At 47.2% G+C, this 24,294-nt stretch overlaps 1 protein-coding gene across 1 annotated transcript; it reads right to left on the minus strand.

Annotated features, from left to right (window-relative positions):
* Window positions 1–293: 293 nt before the first annotated feature.
* LOC113033859 (rap guanine nucleotide exchange factor 1-like) lies at window positions 294–23,831 on the minus strand. Its single transcript, XM_026188013.1, has 23 exons — window positions 21,495–23,831; window positions 21,191–21,318; window positions 19,784–19,995; window positions 19,557–19,713; window positions 15,733–15,977; window positions 14,032–14,146; window positions 12,881–12,947; window positions 8,840–8,962; window positions 8,612–8,761; window positions 8,253–8,476; window positions 8,137–8,174; window positions 7,856–7,973; window positions 7,693–7,768; window positions 7,239–7,323; window positions 6,883–6,975; window positions 5,618–5,806; window positions 5,451–5,535; window positions 5,046–5,140; window positions 4,531–4,609; window positions 4,188–4,289; window positions 4,012–4,109; window positions 3,006–3,146; window positions 294–2,920 (listed from the first exon to the last, which is right to left on the minus strand). The coding sequence occupies exons 1-23, from the start codon at window positions 21,520–21,522 to the stop codon at window positions 2,785–2,787; spliced, it is 2,784 nt and encodes a 927-aa protein (XP_026043798.1). The 5' UTR covers window positions 21,523–23,831; the 3' UTR covers window positions 294–2,784.
* Between the last annotated feature and the right edge of the window lie 463 nt (window positions 23,832–24,294).

A 24,294-nucleotide genomic window follows, 5' to 3' on the forward strand; every position in this document is an offset into this window, starting at 1 on the left:
TAATGTGTGACCTCTTGTTTGTGCCAGTTAAAAGTCTGTGCAGTCTGAAGGCGTTCCACAGCTGATTTGTTGAGACAAGTAAAAAGACCGTTATAATAACCCAAGATTAGGCTTCAAACTTTCCTTTTTGCTAAAGCATATAGTTAGGGCTGGACCAGGTGACCCTGAATCCTCCCTTAGTTATGCTGCAATAGACGTAGGCTGCCGGGGGATTCCCATGATGCACTGGGTGTTTCTTCTTCACTCACTATGTGCTAACAGACCTCTCTGCACTGAATCATACTTGTTATTAATCTGTCTCTCTTCCACAGCATGTCTTCATCCCGTCTTCCTCCCTGAGCCTGACAAACAGCTCGTTTATTCAAACAGTAACCATGTTCGTAGCATCAGTGACGAGAGCGCAGCGTCCACGTGAGCATGCTTTCATCACACCGTTGTTTCCATCTCGTGACTTTGTTCATCATGCAGATTGATGTAGACTTATCTCATCAGTCTTTTTTCTGAAAGTTTGACCTCGATGACCTTCAGTCCAGAGTCTTGGAGATGTTGTGGCGGTCAGTGTTCAGTGCCGCCGCCCGGCCGACCTCACCTGCAGCTCTCTGAGCCAAGAGGTGAGAGCCACTGCTGCAGACTCCACCCCCTGCTCGACCACGTGTCAATCAGATGAACCTGAGGTGTCGCAACGATTGCGGTGTGAAGAAATGTGAACTTTGACCTCTTGGGCCAGCTTCCAGGTGAATGAGGGTTTCTCGATCCTGCCCACGTCGGTATTTTGTCGTCTTGTGGAGGCGCTGATGATGAGCAGAATCTGATGCAGCTGTTTAATACGCCAACTGTTCATTTCTGTCAAAATTACATGTAAACAAAAAGTCTCCACAGTCCATGAAGTTAGCGCTGGACCACATCTTATAGATGAATGTTTCATTAATCGGTGGCTCTAATCGGCGTTCGTTCAGCTCACCATTGATCAGTTGGTCATTCAGAGAATGGTCGGCAGGTCGGCGCTATAATAAGATTGTGTTATTTAAAGTGAACAGACGCACTGCTGCTGCTGGTTATATACACGGGCAAAATAAAAAAAGAATAAATAAAGAACATATTTATCAGTCATGTGTAATATTCATACAGGTGTGTCTGTATGATGCTTCCTGTTTCCTGTACAGGTGTGTTTGATGTGGGACGATGAACGGCGTCTCCGTGGCTGTGAGTTGGAAACAGATCATGTGACCAGCTGTGACACCCCCACAGTGTTACTGTGTGAGCTGGTGATTTTCCATATTCATGTATGTTTAGAGAAATCATCTTGTACCCTCAGAGCTCTGTGGTCTGACACTCAGGTGGGCTGGTTGGTGTCCTGGCCTCAGTGGGACATTAAACTCTCACTTTGAGGGATGAAGGTCGGGACGTTTTAGCATCGCTGCTCAGGTGTTGGAGGGTAAATTGGCTGCTGAGGATGTGGAGCTCAGGTGAGCTCAGACTGACGATGATGATGGAGGATGTGTGATCTGTAGCAGCTGGACGTCTGTAGAAAGCACGACTGAATCTTCTCTAAAAACAGCTGAAACTGTCACGCATTACAAACGCGTCAGCATGCAGCTGCAGGCTGATGTTCTTCAGACACCATGAACCATCATCACAAGTTCATGGATCGCCTTCATGCTCCACCTCAGTCCAGCAACAGGATCTCACCTCCTTCATCATCATCCATGATGGTGGTGGCATAGCTCAGGAGGTGGAGCACGTCATCTGCTAATCATAGATGATGGTTTGATCCCTGGCTGCTCCAGTCAGCGTGCCAAGATACTGAAGGTTGTTCTCGATGCGTTCATCGAAGTGTGGCCGGACGCAGCGCAATAACGGTTTACCGCTACGCCGAGCAAAGCACCAAGCACGGCAGCGGAGTACTCGCGCATGCCGCAGACTTGAACTTTGACCCCTGCATGCTGTAACGTACCTTCACGTGGCCAATAGAAACAAAGCCTTCAGTGCAACCACACGGTGTGTGTCTGAGGTCGATGAACTGATACAGGTTTACGTGCATCTGTGGGGACCTCCAGAGCCTCCTTATAAATAAAACTGAATTAAAAAGTAGAGGACACAGAGTAGACCCACAGTCACCCTCAGAGTCCAGACCCACAGACCCAAAGTCACCCTCAGAGTCCAGACCCACAGACCCACAGTTACTCTCGGACACCTGAAGGACCGAGCGTGATGTGTTTAAATACAGATCAGAAAACGGTGCTAGAAAAACATCTAAAACAATCGGACCCTCGTCCCTTAAAAGGAGCTGAAATTTTGCATCATTCCTACTAAGCAGGGAATCTTTCCACTGGAATTCCCGAGATGGTCAGGTGGGATCAGCTTTAATGATTAACTAATTTTTGTGGCCTTGAAGACACGGTGCTGAGGTGAGGTTTCCACCATCAGGTAAGGGCAGGTGAGTTGACTGGCAGGTCAGCAGTGATGTTTCATGGATGTTTGGATGCAGTTTTTCTTCCTTCAGCAAAATCTGGAAGTCTCTGATCCATCTGTGGGTGCCGGACCTGAATCTGAATATGTTTCTGTTAACAGGAGCGAGGGAGGGAAACCTCTGCCTGCAAATATCAAAGGTCCGGTAGTAAAATGTCTGCAGGTTTTACCCTGCATGTGTCTGTGCCAGTAATGTCACGCTCTCGGGCCTCGGCCCCCGGTTTGGCACCGGTTCAGTTCTCTGTGTTACAGCATGTTAGCATCAGAACAGGTGCAGCCGATTAGCTGCGTGACCCTCTGCGCCTTCACCAAAGCTCATCTCTGATTGGCTCGAGGAGTGTTCTTTGGGCGGATCTTGAGAGAGAGCTCCCACAGCGCCTCCTCAGCCAGGTGATCGCTGAAGTCGTTAAAGAAGGAAATGATGTCATCATCGGGCAGCAGAGAGTAGCTCCTGCAGAGAGAAACAGCTTCAGCATACAACAATACAACCACGAGGTACTCCTAATGATTGAGGAACTGCTCTGTAGGTAACTGACACTTGCTGGTAGCTCCTCAGGGTGTCCAGGATGTTAAACTGCTGCCAGCGTTTGGAGAAGTTAACCTTTGAACCCTGTGATGTCATCAAAGTGTCGGGATTCCCAAGGTGGACAAAAGTCAAGTCCTGCAGAATCAAACCCCTGAGAGAGAGAGAGAGACGGCAGACAAAGCATCAGCCTTCAGACCCTGAATCCTCCCTTAGTTATGCTGCAATAGATGTAGGCTGCCGGGGATTCCCATGATGCATTGAGTTTTTCCTTTCCAGTCACCTTTCTCACTCACTATGTATTAACAGACCTCTCTGCATTGAATCATATCTGTTATTAACCTCTGTCTCTCTTCCACAGCATGTCTTTATCCTGTCTTCCTTCTCTCACCCCAACCAATCACAGCAGATGGCCCCGCCCCTCCCTGAGCCTGGTTCTGCTGGAGGTTTCTTCCTGTTAAAAGGGAGTTTTTCCTTCCCACTGTTGCCAAAGTGCTTGCTCATAGGGGGTCATATGATTGTTGGGTTTTTTTCTCTGTATCTATGAAGCGCCTTGAGGTGACTTATGTTGTGATTTGGCGCTATATAAATAAAATTGAATTGAATTGAATTGAATAGACCTGAAACATGAAGCTGCAGTTCCTCTGATGTCCAGCAGAGGCAGCAGTGAGGCAGTCCCCATAGACTCCAATGTTAAAACTTTACAGCAGAAACAAACATGTTTACAGCCAGATACACAAACTGTTTGGTCTGTGGATAGCTTCCTCCTTCATAACGCCTGCTTACATTGTATTGTTAGGGGCGTGGCCTCTTTGACTGACAGGTGAATGGTGACACAGGTGGCTGTAGCTGCCAGCCAGGCTAAACCTCAGCCAATTGGAGATCCTGAACTGGACCTCTGGACTGTGTTTGTGCTGTTGGAGCCTTTTATCTGAGCAATAATGTGGCTGCTGTGAGGCTGATCACATAGACACGTTCTACATTAGGGTTACTGCCCAACAGGTAGGGTATTTACGTACAGGTAGGGTATACAGGGAGGCTCTACTTCAGCCAGAGCTGCTCGGTAGGCTCTGAAAGAGGATGAACTGTCGATCAAGGTGCTGAACTCCTCCAGAGCCTGAAGCCAAACAGACATAAAACACTGTTAATGCACTGAGGCGAACCGATGAAATAATCCCAATGAACTCGGTCTGACCTCTGAGGTGCTTTTCTGCCAGTCCAGGCGTCGCAGAGGGGCGGAGTCCAGCGCTGACAGGATTGACAGGTACGAGTTAAAGTTATTGAGCTTCCTCAGGTGCTGCAGGAAAAAAGAACATGTGCGGTTTGACAAGATGACATGACAACAGACCACAGTCTGGAACCACAAATGGACACACAGATGTTGTAATGATGCAGTGAGTTTGTAAAAATAAATCTTTTTATTCCAGTTTGTCAGTCTAATAAGTTCTGGTGTAGCTGCTGTCCTCCCCGACTGGAGGGCCAGCTTTGAATACAAATGAAGAGACAAAAGGACTTTTTCTACTGCGGACTCTAACGACCTTCATGATCTTCAGGAACTTCAGCAGCAGCCTCTCTCTGTCGTGAGGTTTGTCCTGAAGGATGATGACGGAACGAACCCTGAAATCACAAAAAGAAGGTTCATTAGTTTCAGAAGCTTCTCCTTCTCTGCCTGTCCCGTCCCTGCTCCTGTCTGTTTGCACTGACATAACTTGAAAGTAAAACAAATGAATAATAAAGGTCAAACAAACTATGACAACCAGTATGGCACAAACCGTAATGAACCACCTGGGAAAGTAAATGTGTCGGGCATTTCTCTTGCCTTCAGACAGTAATTGTGATTGCTACAGTGCCGGTTTCAGAAAGCCGATTGTGATTATGGCATAAAAGAATAACATCAAGAATAACATCATAAAGGCATTTTCTGAGGGGTCTGTGGGCTTTTGATGCTCTTTCTCCAGCACGATTCTGATGGAAACAATAACCTGATGGAGTCACAGATTGTGTTTCTTTGACGAAGGAAGTTGTGTATCTGCCGGTTGTGTTGATGTTTTACCAGAAGGAGACGCTGTTGAAGTGTTGAGTGAACTCTGTCAGGTTGGGACTCTTCTCCTCATTCTGCTCCTTTGACCACAGCAACACCTCTGGAAGCTGGACAGGTGAGAAGAACCAACTGTCATCCCAGTGCACCAAACCTGCCGGCTCCGGCAGGCTGATGAAACAGACTAAATCATGTAAACACAGAAAAGGTTTTTCTGTGGCAGCAGATCGTGATGCAGCCACACTGCAAACCAAGAGGTACCGCTGCACGTGCTGGTGGAAAACTCAACGAGGAGACGGCTCTTTGTGTCCCAAAGCATCATTTACCTGTTTACCATAAACCAGGTATGAATACTTTGTGTTCTCAAGCAGGTTCATGAGAACAGCTGGAGAACCAGGCGTGAGAGAGGCGGGTCTGTACCTCAATCTTTGTGAAGAGTTCAGCATCCAGCAGAGTCAGCTGTTCAGCTAAATCCTGACTCCTGAAGTCCAGCAGAGTTCCCGGCCTGAGGCAGAGGGGACAGAAACATTCAAACTTGACCAATGACAGCTCAGCATGCTTTCAACCTGTCAGGTGTGAAGGCTTACCTGGCAGCCACACCCTTGGCAGCAAGTGGACGGAGTGACTGAGGTGAGCCAATTAGCTTCCACCTCTTCTCCATCTTTGACAGGATGTTGGAGCGCAGCTGGTGGGCCGGTCCCAGCTCTCCACCAATCAGAAGGCTGAACACCAAGTCCATCAGTAGCAGAAGCACATCAGAGTCGAGCTCTATCGCGCTGCACACACAGTATTCACACTGATGACACACGGCCAGAAGTATGTGGACAGCTGATCTTACTCGATAGATTTGAAAGCATCAAGTGTGGCATTAAAAAGTGTCCCGTGGCCCACATGGTTTCTGTGGCGGAGGCGTGGCCCCGGGCGCAGCTGCAGGGGAGGAGTGCAGCAGAAGGCTCAACAGGGCGGCGCTGCGAGGCCGGTAAGAACAGCTGATGGTGTTTATGTACTGATGATGGTTTCCCTCCGCTGTTTTTATAGTGAGACGGGGAGGGGCGGCCGGAGGAGAGATCAGCTGGGCTCGTGAGCTGTCAGACTGTACGACTGAGTCAGCTGTCAAAACTCAAAACTCAAAGCTTCAATAAATGTGGAAGTTGGCAGTACATACCTGTGTGTGCGTGTGTCTGTGCCTGGTGTATTCCACAGTTTCTTATCAGCCAATCAACTTGGCTTTAGAGATAGTGTCTGTCTCCTGAATCCAAACTGGAAGCTGGTTCCACAGAAGAGGGGCCTGAAAACTGAAGGCTCTGCCTCCCATTCTACTTTTAAATACTCTAGGAACAACAAGTAGGCCTGCAGAGCGAGAGCGAAGTGCTCTAATAGGGTGATATGGTACTACAAGGTCATTAAGATAAGATGGGGCCTGATTATTTAAGACCTTGTATGTGAGGAGCAGGATTTTGAATTCTGGATTTAACAGGAAGCCAAAACAGGAGAAATCTGCTCTCTCTTTCTAGTCCCTGTCAGGACTCTTGCTGAAGCATTTTGGATCAGCTGAAGGCACAGAGGCCTTTATGTGAGGTTAAAATCACGTTTAAAAACTGCTCATAAGTCTATCAGAAACAGGAGATCTTACCTTTGTTTCTAATGCTTTTATTCATAAATCCTAACTCACACTTCCAGGTAATAAGCAGGAGTCCATGTGAGCGCCTACATAAGTCTGGCTTTCCTGCCGACGTGTGAATATGAGAGATGGTCTCCTTTAATCACAGCCAAGGTTCAGAGGCCTCTGCACTCTGTCTTAATGAAGAACACCACTGCATACAGTGTGTGAAGATCTGTGTGTATTTCTCACCATAGTTCGTCCACCACGCCCACCAGCAGGTGGAACGTGTTTTTGGCAGCTGTCAGGTCTGCATGTTCCCGTCTGCCACACAGGTGTCTGTACGTGTTGGCAGTTAAAGAGTAAACAGAGTTTGGACGAACAGACAGATAATCACGGGGACTGTGGGAAAACACGTGAACAACGATGAACAACTAGCACAGAGCTGGTTCTGTCCAGCCTCCACTCACAGCAGTGTGAGAGAAACAATACTTCAGAGCAGCAGCCGTTTGTTTTAATAGCACCGTGTGCTTCTTCTTAATGCTGTCCTGTTGCTGAAGCTACAAGCAAAGCCGGTGGGCCCAGCCTCAAAGTGTGTTTGAGGATATCTGTGCTGGAGTTTGCTGATGACATCGTTTGGACTGATGAAGCTCCTGTAGGTGCAGAGGAAAGCGTCACGGTACAGGTCCTGGTCTGCAAACACACATTCACACAGATCTGATCAGCTAACATAGAAACACTCTGAGTGAAGCTGAAAAATAGTTCATGCGTTAGTTCTTTACTTCTAAGCTGGACTGTTGTAAACCCCAAAGCTCCTGAATAAAGTTTCTGCAGCTGCGCTTCCTTCTGAGCTGCGTCAGCTCGTCACAGCATTAAAGAAGAGGAGATCACCTGCTGCCTCTGATGTCATTTTTGGACTGTTTCCTGTTAGTTGCGGGCTGTAAATGATGTGCTCGTGCTCATGTGTTTGTTGGATCTGATGCTCTGTGGAGCGTCTGCACAGGTATGACACAGGTGGTGTCTCACATATGATTCTCCAGCCAGGTGTCTACCAACACTCACCTCTGTTGCTGGTCCCCGTAGCATAGACCAATAGGACATCAGGTGAGGCCGCCTTTACATCAGGCCCCTCCTCCTCCTGAGACACAGGTCTAAGGTCAGCAAACAGGTTAAGTGAAAGATTTAAAGTGTGTGTGTGTGGGGGTGGCAAAGGTCAAAGCAGCACCTCAGACTTCATGGTGATTCTGCAGCGAATCTTCTTCTTGTCAGTCAGTAACACCTCCTCCTGCTCCTCCGTGCTGCTTCTCCTGTCACGCTCCGCCCCCTGCTGGACGCTCTGGGAACTGCAGGACAGACAGAACGCCCTGAGGGAGTGTGCCGGTGTGTGTGCGTGTGTGTGTGTGTGTGCGTGTGTGTGTTTGTGTGTGTGTGTGTGCGTGCATGCGTGTTTGTGCGTGCATGTGTGTGTGTGCGTGCGTGCGTGCGTGTGTTTGTGTGGCCTCTCACCTGTCTCCGCCCTCTTCAGCCGGCCTGTCAGCTGAGTCCTGTCAATGTTAGAAACAAGAAAAGTTTGGTGACGATAGAAAGTCAAAACCATCCAAACATTTTCAGACCTCGCTGACCTGCTGCTTCTTCTTCGGTGGTAGAATCGGAGCAGGAACCAGCTCAGGTGAGGGAGTGAAGTCTGCGTCCAGCTGTGTGTCCAGATGTGCGTGAGAGAGCTGGTAGGAGGTGTCGAGCTCTCGATGTCGGCTGTTGTATCTCTGACTGAAACCTGGAGGCCTCTGATAGAACATGAGGGGGGACTGATCGCTGTAGGACGAACAGAACTGAAGGTACTCGTGGACTGCAGACAGACAGGTAAGAGACAGGTGAGACACACAGAAGAGAGACAGACGAATGAGAGACAGGTGAGACAGGCAGGTGAGAGAGGCATTTGAATGGATTTTCCAGTCATACTGTTCTCTCCCTGTTCACTCACTGTGTCGTTTCTTCTCAGGGAGGGGAGGGGGTGTCTTGCTGGGGGACAAAGGGGAGGAGACAGGTTCATCTGGGCCTGTGCTGTCATCACACTGGTCCTCAGGGGCAGAACCGAACCCAAAGCACGGCTGAGTCTGGGAGCTTGTGTTACCTGAAGTTCACAGACAGACAGCAAGTCAGGCTGACGGACAGAGAGGGGGACAGACAAGTCACTCAGGTGTGTCCTCACCTGTGGTGCTGCATCGCCTCTTCTCCGGCAGGGCAGGAGGGAGACAGGAGGAACCAGGGAGAGGGGGGAGCGTCTCTGAGGAGGACTGATCTGTGTCGAGGAAGGCATAGTCTGGATCGTCCTCTGAAGACAAGAAACAGAAAGTCAGAACATCCACAACCACCTCTCCATTCTGATTGGCCGAGCTGTGTGGCGGCTGCGATTGTTTGGAGACAATCGCAGCCGCTCTCAGACAGACTGGTGAGAGCAGATGACTGATTTATAAACAGATTGAACAGGCTGAAATCGATCGGAGTCAGGCTGCTCTGATGAGCTGCAGCAGGGACTCCGCTCCGCTGGTTGGGGTTATGTCCCTATAAAAGCGAGGTTGCTGTGTGCCTGGGTCATTTTGCAGTTGAATGGCTGTCCCGCATCAGCTACGTCACTATTTGTAGACGGAATTTCAGTTTCAGATCTCTGAGGTCTGAGTGTAAGACGTTAATGTGAGTTTCTGTGTCTGCACACGGCAACAGATTGCCATTTTGCACACTCATCACCCATAATCACAGCATCATGACAGATGCATGCATACTTGGAGACTTGACTCCTTTCAGTTGCAGACTGGCAGCAGATTGACTGAACTGCACTTTTATTGCTGTCTTCATGCACCAAAGTCACTCTGAGCTGACTGACTGAGCCACTCAAAAGCAACTTCACTGCAACGAGACTGCAACTTCACTGCAACTTCACTGCGCGCGCTCACTGTAATTTTGGTCATCTCGTTGTCTCTATGCAGTGTGACTGTAGCGTAACCCTCTGTACTCATTTTGTGCACACGGAGACGAATCAGCACATACACAAACAGTGTCACCCCAAACCCCACACTTCCCACACAGCTCACCAATCTGAGCCACGGTCCGAGTCACCCACATCACTCAGGACACTGAGAGTCTTTCTATTGTTTCAGATATATTCCTGCTGTTTTTAGGTGTATATTTTATTTCGGCACAGTCGGCGTGGAGCGTTGTACATGTACAATGACAGTAAAGGGCTTTTCTATTTTATTCTATGAGATGAAAAGATATGTTCATGGACAATCAAAAGAACTGAAATGTTAAAAGTGGTGACTGTTTGATGAAAGTGCCCTGACTGCCTTGGGTCTAAAACAACTTCAAGCTCATTGATGTTTGTTTTTTTAAATGTTTAGTCTGTGTGTGTTTCATCAGCTGCAGGCGTGGGCAGCGTGCAGCTCGCTGATTTATTTTACATCTATTCTGTAAAGGCAAGGACAGAGCAGTTAATAGGATACTGGGGACATGTAGATAACACGCAAGACGCATCACAGTGATGTGATGTCATTCCATTCTTTCTCTTCAGGCGCAACAAGAGAAGAAGAAGAAATACGTGAGAGACTTCCTCTGCAGGTGACTGGCTGTGTCCCAATCCAGCGACCGCACGCTCCGGAGTACGCATTTTGAGACCTATGATGTCACAGCAACGCGACGACGGCTGTCCCACTCTGAAGTGTTCTCCAAATGCACCGTCAATTTCCCCAAATTTGAAGTGTGGTCCGGTGTAGACTTCGTGGTCCCATATATCCCACAATTCATAGCGCGGCGGTGGATGTGGATAATTTTGCAGAAGTGCAGCGGCCGAACAGTAAACTTTCAAAAGTAAGTACTGAATATTATGTCACTTATTTATGAGCAAATGTTTTATAATGAAGAACATTAAAACATTCCTGTTGGCCACATGTCAGCAAAGTTATGTGACATTAGAGATGTTTGTACTAACTTGGTTTTAAAGCCTTTAAATATACGCCGTTCAATAGTCGACCTTAATCTTACAGAGAATGTGATGATTTTATGGATAATTAAAGTCAGTCATATATCCACAAACACAACAAGCTGAAAGTCAGTGATGCTGCTCGGTTTGCAGTCCTGAACATCGCGGCACAAGCAGGATTCACTGCACTGTTAATGTGAGCTGTGTTATATTGCTGCCTCTGTTCGGTGGTGTCGAGCCAAACGGACTTTAACGTGTGTTTGAACGAGCTGACGGTTCACTCGTTAAGCTGAAAGAAAGATGCTTCAATCACAGCAGTCACACATGTGTCCACTGCACCATCTGGAACTCTTCTTGTTTACACTCGTAATAACACAAACACTAAATCCTGCTTCTCTGTGCTGTTGTGTAGCAGTGTGTACACCTGAGACTGTCACCTGTCTGTCTGTCCTGCACTCTCTGTTTCTTTCTCTCTGATTGTGGAATAAAAGTATGAACATGTGTTTATAAGTTACACTTGTGTTTGAATCCTGCAGCTTATCACACATTTGATTTCCATGTGTGACGACTGCAAGTGTCCAGAGTGAGGACAGACTGAGGGACCCACTGCTGCACATCATCTGTGAGGCTTTGCAGCCCTGATGATCCACCAGGACAAACTCAGCAGTGTGTGAGGAAGAGGAGGAGGAAGAGCCAGCAGCAGCTGACAGATGGAGAGAATAGACAGACTGTTCCCTGTTTGTGAAGGACTGCTAGGAAAGTTTAACATAACTGTCTGTGCTGAATCAGTCTTATTAGGTAATGTTCAAATAATGTGATCATCCCAGTGTTTCCAGTGTGGGAGAAAGTACTCAGAGTACTCAGGGCCTTCAAGTTACACACTATGAAAGGCAGCAACAAGTTTAATGTTCAGAAACCTAAAGTCTGTATCAGCAGCAGAATGGAGCTAAAATAAATGTTGGTTTCAGTTCTATGAAGCTTTGAGTATTTTGGATCAGTAGCTGCTGTGTTTGTTGCATCATATTGCTGTAACTGTTTATATGCTTTATATATTCTGAGCTAAGTTGATCTATAGTGTTACATCATATTCTATAAGGATGTTATGTGTTTGTAGACTTTCTGCCCAGTTTGACCCATTTAGCAGACGTCAGCCTGTTTAAGGCTCTGATATCTATTCTGTGTGACTTACAGCAGTTATGACATGGTCTGATTTTCTCAACCAATAAAGGAACATTTCATATATCAGTCTACTCTTCATTCTATCAGACACAGTTATCACAGCTTGTACATTTTCTTTTTATAAATATATGTAAGCATTGAGCCAAATTTAGTAATGCCAACATATTAAAAGAACAATATTTGTCTCCTATATATAAAACATCTATATACACACTGTCACAGATGCTTGTGTTTGAGTGAAGATTTAAGGTGACAGGAAATATAAATAACTGCAACTTGAATCTTTACTGAAGCTCAGTGTTTGACACAGAGTTCAAGCTCACTGCTGTAATAACTAATAATGATTAATATACTAACTATAATATTGGCCATATTATATTTACCTTACCACAGTGAGATGATTTTAGTCTCATGAACAACATCAGCTAATTGTTATTTACTAGCTAATCTTATATGACTGTTCAGTACAGAAATGAAACCCAACAATCATGTTTACAGTCCTGTGGTCTCAGATACTCAACTAATCACACAAAGCTCATGTAAAACAAACAAACAAATGGACAAACGATTTTCTCCGTCATTTCTGTCACACAAAGCTGTATGAAACGTTTCCAGCGGTTAGTATCATGGTTGCTAGGCAACCTGAGCAGCCGACGAAGGCTGGACCGTCCCATTTCACAAGCCTCTCACTTCCGCACTTCTCGTCCTTCCTAGTACGCACCGTACGTAGTACGCAAACTTCGCGTACTCCGAGGCGTGCGATCGCTGGACTGGGACACAGCGTCTGACATGCCTCAGGTGTCATGATCTGAGTGTCTCACACACACACACACGCAGGTGCAGAAACCTGTCAGTCCAGCAGGAGGCAGCAGTGAGCCTCAGGCCAACGCGTCGCTGCAAAGAGGAAGCAGCAGCCAACTTAGCTTCCTATTTCTGTCAACGCACAGGAAGTGATGTCACTGATACCGCCTACTGCTGATGGGAAACAAGCACCACAGAGTGTGTGTGTCTGTGTGTCTGCGCGTGTGTGTGTCTGTGTGTCTGCGCGCGTGTGTGTGTCTGTGTGTCTGCGCGTGTGTGTGGATATGTGTGTGTTACCTGTGTGTTCGTTCTGAGGAAAACATTCGGCAGAGGAAATGGAGCATCTTTTCAAACAGTCGTCGTCCTGAAACACGCAGGAAGATTCAAACGTTATTAAATGTTAGAAACAGCCAAAGACGCGCACACACAGAGACACACACACAGAGACACACACACACACAGAGACACACACACACTGAGACACAGAGACACAGAGACACACACACAGACACACACACACACTGAGACACAGAGACACACACACACACACACACACACACACACAGAGACACACACACACACACACAGAGACACACACACACACACACACACAGAGACACACACACACACACACACACACACACACACACACACACACACACACACATAGACACACACACACACACACACACACACACACACACACTCACACACACACACATAGACACACAGACACACACACAGAGACACACACACACACACAGACACACACACACACACACACAGAGACACACACACACACACACACACACACACACACTCACACACACTCACATAGACACACGGACACACACACTCACACACACTCACATAGACACACGGACACACACACTCACACACACTCACACACACTCACATAGACACACGGACACACACACTCACACACACTCACATAGACACACACACAGAGACACACACACACACACACACATAGACACACAGACACACACACAGAGACACACACACACACACACACACACACACACACACACACATAGACACACAGACACACACACACACACACAGACACACACACACACACACACACATAGACACACACACACACACACACACACACAGACACACACACACACACACTCACACAGACACACACTCACACACACTCACATAGACACACACACACTCACACAGACACACACACACAGACACACACACACACACACATAGACACACAGACACACACACACATTCACAGACACTCACACACATTCACAGACACACACACAGGATAAATCTGGATTAAACCCGGACTGTCTAATTTCAGCTTCAAATAAAGATTTTCAAAATAAAAGACCATAAAACAGATATGATACATATCCATGTAAATATACACAGTTACGTGTGAATGTGTGAACCAGTGAGCATACCTGTTCAGCTGGTGTTTCTGTTTCAGTCTCTCTTCTCATTGGTGCCACTATGGCAACCCTGCAGGGGGTGGGGCTTAATGTTGATTGGCGCTTTTTGGGAGGCAGAGCTGGAGGACTGAAACAGACAGACAAGTAGTTAAAACCACACCCACCAGTGATGTCACAATTGCGTAGTACACCTTTGCATGCATGCAGCCAGGTGACAAGCTGAAGCAGTTTGTGTTGGGAGAGGCTGAAACTGAGCATGTGCAGCACAGGTGGCAGTTGTTTCGTGTGTGTCATCACCAGGTGACACAACAATTTAAGGCATAAATTCCCAACATCTGGCAGGTGAAGCGACGGTGTCAGTGCCCCACTTTCTGCTGGCTCATCACAATCCCGACAGAAAAAACATTAACACCAGGGTGACGCGCAGAGCCAGCCTCACATCTGGCAGGATGAGATACTGACAGGAAAAGGTGCGTTCTCCCTCTGAGCGAGAGACGTCACACTGTAATCCACTGGGTTTATACCTGTTGATGACATCACAGCGTCACAGTCAGCTGAACGTCAGTGACATCAGCCTGCACAGGTGCAGATCAGGGAGACAACAGGTGCTCTGGGGAGGCAGCAGCCATGCCACACTGAACACGTCCGGCCTCCTCGGACCTCAGAGCCTAAGTGCCCGGTTGGTCCGTGGAGGGGAGACCACCTATAGGTGGTGTAGTTTGAAGCAGCTGGAGGTGATGTGGTTGTGATGTCCTCTCTGCTCCTGCAGCTCCTCACTGTCACAGGGAGTCCAGCTCTTTATGCACACTAGCTCCATGAGGTTTGTTGCTCCCAGCACAGGCTCAGGAGGGTGGAGGACACCAGGAGATGGGCACTAGACGAGGAGAGCCGGTACCCAGCAGCAGTGCTGCCAGAGCGCGAACAGGAGCACGGGTGGGTCACACTGCTCCAGGAGCTGAGCTCACAGCATCGTGCATGCGGCCCTCGCCCTCCACACAGCAATAATTAATAAAGACTCAAACTAATCAGGACAAACTGAAATCCGAAAATTCACTCTGGAAACAAACTGAAAGTAAACAAAAAGTCAAACTGAAAACTGAAAATGAGAAAATACTAACGTCTAAAAACATCATCATGAATTAGCTCCAACTAATTGTTATTGATGATCCACAGCAGCGCTGTTATCGATCAGCTGCTGCACACTCAGCCTCAGACAGCCTAAACCTCACAGTTCTATTAAAAGACCACGAAACTGCCTGCTGCCGCCCTTTGTCACCCCCACTTCTTCTTCTTCTTCTACTTGGTATCATGCAGAGACAGGAAGTGTGGGTGTGTGGGGGGAAGGGGCATGTGTGATGTGTTCGTTTGCTCTACTTCCTGTTTCTTCCACAGATCTATTTCTGTTCTTGCAAACTGTTTTCTGTCTGCCTGAATGACTCAGCCAGACTGAACCAGACTGAACCAGACCAAACCATACTGATGCAGACTAAACCAGACTGACCCAGACCGAACCAGAATGATCCAGACTGAACCAGACTGAACCACACTGAACCAGAATGAACCAGAATGATCCACACTGATCCACACTGATCCACACTGATCCAGACTGAACCAGACCAAACCATACTGATCCAGACTGATCCCAGACCGAACCAGACCGAACCAGACTAAACCAGACTGAACCAGACTGGACTCAAGTATTTTAAGACTCACCTCTGTCCCAGCTGGGGGGTCACCTGAGTTAGCGACTCTGGGATGGGCATAGGAGGTTTGGGAGGAGCTGAAAGTATTTGCTCCTCCTCTCTCTTCGTTGGCTCCACCCCCATATTCTTGTCCTTCTCATCAGCAGGATTCCTGCAGGTCGATATTGCCTGCTCATCAAACCCTGATGACTCTGGCTGGACAGGTGACAGGGGGGCGGAGCCTTCTTGTCTCTCTGCAACCAATCGAACCAGTTCCTGAAGAATCCATGAGAACAGAAGTGAGTCAAAGCTGTTTCAGACAGATAAAAATATAAGGTCCATTCACTGGCTCGTCTCCACTGAGACACTGAGAGCAGAGTGCAGTGTGATAACCATAATAACATGACATAGAACAAACAGAAAAGTGAAGAGAAGCCAGACATGTCTGCGGCTGATCTCTCCAACACTGAGGGAGTCCCAGCAAAGCTGGAGAGATGGATGACCACAGGAATCACGTAACCTTCATTATGGCGTTAACAGATAAGTATGACAGGGGTTTCTGGAAGCAGCTGGATGGACTTCCCCCACTCTGTGCAGGAGTCCCTCAGGGCTGCGTGCAAAGCCCACCTCTCTGTACACTCACAACTGCACACCAACCACAACACCAGCTTAGTCATCATGCAAGCTATTCTATTGTATTTGTGATGATGCAGTGGCAGGAAGTCCTGGCATCATGTATAATGACTGCTGTGATGGTTTCACTACATATACTCTCAGGGTTACGTGGTGGAGATGTGATTAAACATCTGCTGCAAATGAATTCACAACCTTAGACGTGCTAATGTGATGCTGACATATGCAGATATGAGATTATCTTTAGGCTGGAATATGAACAACTGTATAAACGTGATTCACAGTTGGGTCCATACATTTTTGGACAATGACACAATTTTTGTAGTTCTGCCTCGTCAGTGGATTTTAAACCAAACAATCAGGACGTGTCTGCAGACGTTCAGCTTTGATTCGGAGAGTTTAACTAAAGCTTTGCTTTAACTGTTTATGAGTTACAAACATTTTACACACAGTCCTAATTTTCAGAGGTTGAAAACTAGCAGGACAAACCAACATACGTTTAAATATAAAGACTCTTTTTAATACACGGGTGGAAGTCTGCCTGAAGCCTTCAAGAACAGATTTTACAGACCTGTGCAGCTAAAAATGGTCCTGTTCCTGAGTGCACCCAGAGGTTTGCACCTGTGACGGCAGCTTTGACTGTGGACCTGAACACTGCTACAGCTTCTTCCTCGAGGTGTTCCTGACTTGATGCTTTTTGTAACTATAATTCTGTCTTCATGCACTTTAGTGTCTTCTGTGGACTCTGTTGCTTACAGCATTCGTTCATTCTAACAATGAATCAGACTGCTGATTGGGTCACTTCTAAAGTTTCTGCTCTCTGATGGGTTATTTTGGTTTTTCAGCATAATGACGTCCTCCCTCATCTCTGCTGACATCTTTCAGTCATTCGGTCTGTGTTTCTGGAGGAGCTCAGAGTAGAGCTGCTGCTCCTCCGCATCGAAAGTAGCCAGCTCAGATGATTCGGGCGTCTGATAAGGATGTGTCCTGATGAGGGGTTAATCCTCACCTAATCATGAAACTGTTGTCCAATTGCTTTTGAGCTTCTGAAAATGTGGACTGTGTTTAAAATGTCTGTAATGATTGAACTATTACTCTTGTTAAACCGCTTAAATTAAAGGTGACGTTATGATCTAAGTTCCTCTAAGGCGTTGTACCAAGGCAAAATCAAAGCCGAGTCGTTGTCCAGAAGCTTTTGAACCTGACTGTAGTAGAAATGTTGGAGAAAGGAGCCGACTGTGCTGAAGAAAGACGGATCCAGAGGGGAAGTCAGCTTTAACAATGATCAGGTCTATTTAGTGCTGCTCAGGAGCAAAATAATGAGAGCACAAAAGCATTTGGAAGATGGACAGAAACATTTAGCATTGATAAGTTGCAGCACGTTAAAGTCTTCATTATTTTTAATGTGAGCATTGATGAGACAGCAGCTCTCTGCAGCCCAACAGCGCTCTGAGTGGAGATACTGAACTCTGAAGCCGTCGGCTGAAATCGGATAATTGATCAGAAATATGAATTCATTATTAAAAGGACAATTTACATTTAAATGGAAAAAGGGGTTTTTTTAGTGGACAAAGAGTTTTTATAGTTTTTGTTTCCATTCGTGGGGGTTCCAGTGCAGTTTGAGTTCAGATGGTTCCCACAGCGAGTTCACTGGTTTCACTTCAGGTTTTAATGCTGAAAAATGTTTAGTTTCAGTTTTTATGAGTTTCGCTGTTCGTCGTGCACATTTCAAGAAGTTCAAACTCTGAAGCCTCACAAACATCCGACTGACGCTCATGTGACTCTGTCGTCCTCGTCTCGTTATCGACCGTCTCGCTCTTTGTTTTCCACGTGAAAACTCTCACGTGTGCTTTAGCTTTACATTCACTAAACAGAATCATCTTTATTTATGATTTTTATAGCCAAAAGTTTTAATATGGAGGGAAAAGAACACGATTAGCACATTTAATCTTGAGCATGTTTGTGCAAATCACGACTCACTTTGACTATGAATAAATCAACAAAACAAACTGCAGCTGTGAAAAGAAAGAATTAAGGAAAAAAGGAGAGTTTCAGACGAGAGCAGCGGCAGCTCGAACAGGAAGGCCGAAACGACGACGGGAGGAGGAGCAACACACCACGCGGACCTGGGTTCAGCCAATCAGAGGTTTCATCAAAGTACTAAAAATAGCCTTCATATTTAAAATGGTGTTCGTTTGTCCCCTTACTTCTGAGCATCTGAAACTGTGACACAGCATCAAATATCCACTCAGCACAGTTTACCTCATGAAACAGTTTGTGAGCCACAAACCTCTAACGTGTTCGACACAGAGAATTAAAGCATCATTTAAAATAAAACTCAGTGGACACGTAATAAAGAGCTGCCATTCATGTTTGTGTCGTTTTGGGCCAAAGAGCTTCAGGCTGACATGCCTGTGTGGGATTGTCATCAGAGGTCAAAGGTCAGTCTGGCTTAAAAAGAATAAAAGTATTTCAGAGGTCTGAGGTTCGTCGTCGTCGGACTCCTGAATGGCACTCAGGAATATTTAACGACAAATGGACGAGTCTAAGCAGAAGCTGTTTTTAGAAGGACGTTTCCCTCACAGACGATTTCTGTTCCCGTTTGTCACAAGATCTGTTCGAATACTGAGAATGTATTTCTGCGGACTCAGCGAGCCCATCGAGACACGTGACGACGTTTCAGGAGCTTCAAACACACTTCAGACAGCTGGTGACCATTACGCTCTGTGAGACCACAGACGATCAGAGGCAGGTCACCGAGCTCCTCGCCGCTGCTCGGCCTGAACCCACAGACTCAGGTCCACGCCATCAAAGCACGACTCTCAGAACCCGCTGCCTTCACTTTCTCAGCTGACTGAGCAGTTTTGGCTCGTGATTCGAGAATTCGAGAAGCTGGAAAACCCGAAATTAGATGTTGAGTGAATGTGAAAATAAAAATCTGGTACAAAAAACACCAGAAGTCCAACAAATGTCCCGTGAGAGTTTCTTTGTTTGTCCATTTTCTTTCTTGTTGTATGTGTTTGTTTTGTGTTCTCTGTTGTTGTTTGACTGACTGATGTGGTTTATTGTTTGTTTTTGTTTTGTTTGTCTTTATTTTTGCTCTGTTTGTTTGTTTGTATTGTTCTACAGCCTCACAGCAGTGAAGCGCCTGGGGGCGAGCTGCTGCCGTTTGATGCTGTATAAATAAAGCTAAACTGAATCTAGTCTGTGATTGGTTCTCACCTTGACGTTGTCCAGCAAGGTCCTGATCACTTTGGTAACGCTCTCTGTCGACTCCTTGTTGTCGTGTGAGACGCTCTTCAACATCACCTGATCGGTCCAGTGAATCAGCTGAGCCAGAGAGCGGTAGAGGCGAGCAAGACAGGCAGCGACCGTCTTACTGCAGGGACACACACGGGTCAGATGGAGGACACGGCGTGTTCAGAAACTGCCACGTCAGTGACACCTACCTGCTGTGTAGGCGAGGCTCCAGCTGGACCAGAGTCTGGATCGCCTCCAGGACCCCCCCAGAAGCCCCGCCCAGCAGACCACTGACCACAGACTGGTTCAGGACCGGTTTGTCCACGCCAGGTTTGTCAACACCCAGTCGGTCCACCAGAGCCTTAAAGTACTGCAGGGAGCTGACCACGGCCCGCTGCTGGTCCGCGAACACACCTGACGACTGCGCGCGCGCACACACACACACACACACACACACACACACACACACACACACACACACACACACACACACACACACACACACACACACTTCTTCAGCATCAGCTGATAAACTTGAAAGAAGTAGGGTTAGGAGTTAACCTTACACAGGGGACTTAAAGAGGAAGTTGATGAAGAGCATCTTCATCAGCTGCAGATGTTTGAGCTGTTCCAGCATCAGATCTCAGTGCTGGGGCTGCTCTCAGTTACTGCGGTCTGTTCTTTGGAACGAGCTGGCCTGAGATCAGTTACAGGTGCGAACATGCAGACTCAGACACAGGCGTGCACTCGTCAGGTGCTGTCGTTCTGCTGTCACTCCCTCTCCACAGGGTTTCATGATTTTATGTGTCTATCTTCTGTGTGGAGTGCACAGAGGTGCGTGTGATGAAATGTGCGCTATAAATACGCTTGTGATTGTTACTGTGTGTTACAGTGTGTGATGATGATGCCATTAGAAGGCTCTTCTGAGCGTGTGCAGGAGATGCGGTCAGCTGACCTGAGCTAAAAACACACCTCCTCTGAGGTCTTCAGACTTCCTTCCTGTGGTCTGACCAATCAGAAGCTGACATTCTGTTTGGAGAGCTGTAGAGGAGACGGACCATCTGGCTCGTTCTCAGCGTTCAGGTCGAAGCAGCATGATGATATGATGGGCATTAGTGCACATTCATGGGTAACTGTGACCTCTACAAACACCATTAATGCCGAAGGACGTCTGCTCCACCCAGACATCCACCCTGATCTTTAAACAAACCTCGCTGAGGTCAGACTCCAGCAGCCTGACCTGAATGCAGGCCGGACCTCCACCCACAGGAACATCTGGAGCTTTGTGAAACTAAAAACACGGCAGAAGCAGCTGGTCTGCTCAGCTTTGACAGAGTTACAGAGGAGCTCAGAAGGAAGCCTGCAGCTACAAAAACTTCCTTCTAATGTCCTGTTTGGAAAATGTTCTCAACCGATCGATCAGCTGGTTGGCTTTTGGGCGACTGGCAGCAGGTTCGTCCAGGTCCTGCAGTGCACATATAGATTCTGACGTCACGCGATGTCACCTCAGCTGACGTCTGAGGACGGTTTCAGGTTCAAGGTGCTGATGTGACTGCGGGTCCTCACAGAGACACAAAGACGTGTGTGTGTGTGTGTGTGTGTGTGTGTGTGTGTACCTGGGGCTGCTGCAGGTTCAGGTCAGGTGGTTTGACTCTCAATGATGGGGTGAGTTTGACAGGACGTCTCGTCCGCTGTGGGTGGAGCTTATCCTTCAACCTCATGGTGAGATATGCAATCTGGGAGGCTGGGGAAGAGGACCCCATCATCATCATCATCATCATCATCATTATCTTTACATTAAAAGAAAAAAAGAGTCCTAACAAAGTCCTGAGCGCTGGCAGGAAGTGCCATTAGCCTGCGGTGGCTAACAGTTAGCCTGTGAGAAGAGAAAGAGCAGAAGAAGAAGAGGAGGACACTCACCTGTCTTACTCTCAGCCCGGGAGGACATGTCTGCAGACAGTTTACTCCTCTGCTCTCATGTCAGACCCTCGCTCTTCTTCTGTTTGTTCCTCTTCTGCTGCTCGCCCTCCACCCGCCTGCTCTCTCGTCCTCTGTCTCTGCTTCAGTGTGTCTTCCTTCCTCGTTGCTTCTTCCTACTTTTGCCTCATTTAAATGAAACTCAGCCTCTCAGTGAGGATGATAATGTTGCTGAGGTCACAGAGCTCTGCGGTCCCACAGCTCCACCTGGTGGTGGTGAGCAGATGGCACAGCTGAGCCTGCTGATGGAGCTGAGCGTATCAGAGGCAGTATGCGTGCTTATGTTAGTAAACAGACTGCAGTCATCAGGATTTATGAAGGCGTTAAATATAAAGCAAAGAAATTAGCTGTTCTACGACTGTTTTCATGACTGTGTTATTGTACCAACACCATAATCATTCCTGTCCTTTATGGCAGTATTTTTACAGAACTATCACGTTACATTTATTATAAGTTTATAATAACTGATCTTCAGTTACTGTGTGGGCCTCGGAGTGCAGGAGCTGAGTAAAAACGTGTTTCAGTAATAATCCTATTTCAGGAAAAAAATGTGTTTCAGTGACAAACCTGTTTAGGTAAAATCGTGTTTCAATAACAAACCTTTTTAAGTAAAAAACATGTTTCAGTAAAAACGTGTTTCAGTATGTACTTCTTTTTCAATGGTACTGTATTTTTGCTGGTGAATGTTGAACTTCTTTGAAAGGTAACCAGTTGGGTGATCAACACCCTGCTTGTCCTCCTGCAACAGCACCGCACCTGCACCGCTGGCGCTGGCATCCGCCTCTAGTTTGAAAGGACGTGTGAAATCAGGAGCGGCAAGTACTGGAGTGCTGCAGAGGAGAGCTTTGGCAGACTCAAAAGCATTCTGGCATGTGGGCGACCATACGAATGGTTTTGACACACTTGTGAGACTGGTGAGAGGTGCAACTACATCTGTAAAATTCTTACAGAAGTCGCGATAATAGCCGGCCATTCCAAGGAACCGGCGAAGCTCACGTCTAGTGCGAGGCACAGGGAAATCTAGGATAGCCTGGATTTTGGCCAGAAGAGGGCGCACCTGACCCTGACCCACCTGCTTCCCTAGATAAATCACAGTGGCCTTACCAAAGTCACATTTGGCAAGATTTAGGGTAAGGGATGCCTCTTTCAACTTTTCAAAAATCTCAGTGAGTGTTCCAAGGTGTTCTGACCAAGTCTCTGAATAGGCTACAATGTCATCTAAGTACACTTCACAACTTTTGACGCCACCTAAGACAATGTGCATAAGGCTAGGATTGTGCCAGGGGCATTTCGAAGGCCAAAAGGCATGACGGTGTATTGGAGGAAGTGATCAGGAGTGACAAAAGCAGAAATTTCAGATGCACGTGGAGTGAGGGGAACTTGCCAATAACCCTTTAATAAATCCAGCTTGGTGACAAACTTTGTGGAGCCAACCCTGTCAACACAATCCTCCATGCGGGGAAGAGGATAGGAGTCAGGTTTGGTCACATTGTTCACTTTTCGGAAATCGGTACAAAAACGTGAGGTTTTGTCTTCTTTCGGCACAAGAAGGCATGGGGAACTCCAGGCACTCGAACTAGGGACAGCTAGACCGTTTTCCAGCAAGTAAGAAACTTCTTGCTGAAGAAGTGCACGTTTGGTAGGGTTCAGACGATAAGCGTGTTGTTTGATCGGAGGGTGGTCACCTACATATGTCATGTTCGAGGACAGTAGTGCGAGACGGAGTGTCAGCAAACAGGGATGGGAAAGTATTGATCAGAGAGCACACATCGTTCTGGGCAGCGTCATCTGAATGTTTTTAGGTGGGATTTCAAATTATCCAATATTTCAGAGTTTCTGAGTCGGGAGCAACCCTCAGCACAAACGAAAACTAAGCCATCACTTTCTGGGCTATACTGAGACGGGGATGCTGGCACAACTACCGGCACGGCAGCGGGGGATGAGGAGGAGTTTACACCTGCATCACGAACAAAATAAGGCTTCATCAGATTGACATGGCACACACTACGGTCTGGGGTACCTACAACATAATCTGTGTCACTCAGTTTCTCTTGAACAGCATAGGGCCCACAGAACTTTGCCTGGAGAGAGGATCCAGGAACAGGTAGGAGAGTCAACACTTTGTCACCCACTTCAAATTTTCTCTGCACAGACTTTTTATCAGATTTCATTTTCATTTTCTCCTGAGACGCGTGCAATTTCGCAGGCTTTATGCAGACGCTCCCTAAAGCAACTTACGTAATCTAGGTTCAAGGTTCAAGGTTCTTTATTTGTCACATGCATAGTTATACAAGTAACACACAGTGAAATGTAACCTGACACGCTCCTCGACATGTGCAAAAATTGGGGGGGGTGTAGAAGAAGAACATTATATATATATAATGTTTGCGGCCTTATCCAGCAACTCGTGGTACTCGAGGTCCTCAGACAACCGCTGCAGCATGGAGATGGGCTCATTGAAATTAACAGGCATCGGGATCTTAGACAGCTCTTTGCCGATGCAGTTTTTCATGATGCTCCAAAGGTTGAGGGAGTAGTTTGGTTTGTCTGGGATGCGTGTCCGCCTCTTCAGAAGAAGGAACACGAGAAGCTGGAGAAATACCAAGGGCTCAGAGAAGAGCTCGAGAGGATGTGGAGAGTGAAGGTAACGGTGGTCCCCGTGGTAATCGGAGCACTAGGTGCGGTGACTCCCAAGCTAGGCGAGTGGCTCCAGCAGATCCCGGGAACAACATCGGAGATCTCT

The sequence above is a fragment of the Astatotilapia calliptera genome, chromosome 12 (assembly GCF_900246225.1).
Source record: "Astatotilapia calliptera chromosome 12, fAstCal1.2, whole genome shotgun sequence".
NCBI classification, from domain to species: domain Eukaryota; kingdom Metazoa; phylum Chordata; class Actinopteri; order Cichliformes; family Cichlidae; genus Astatotilapia; species Astatotilapia calliptera.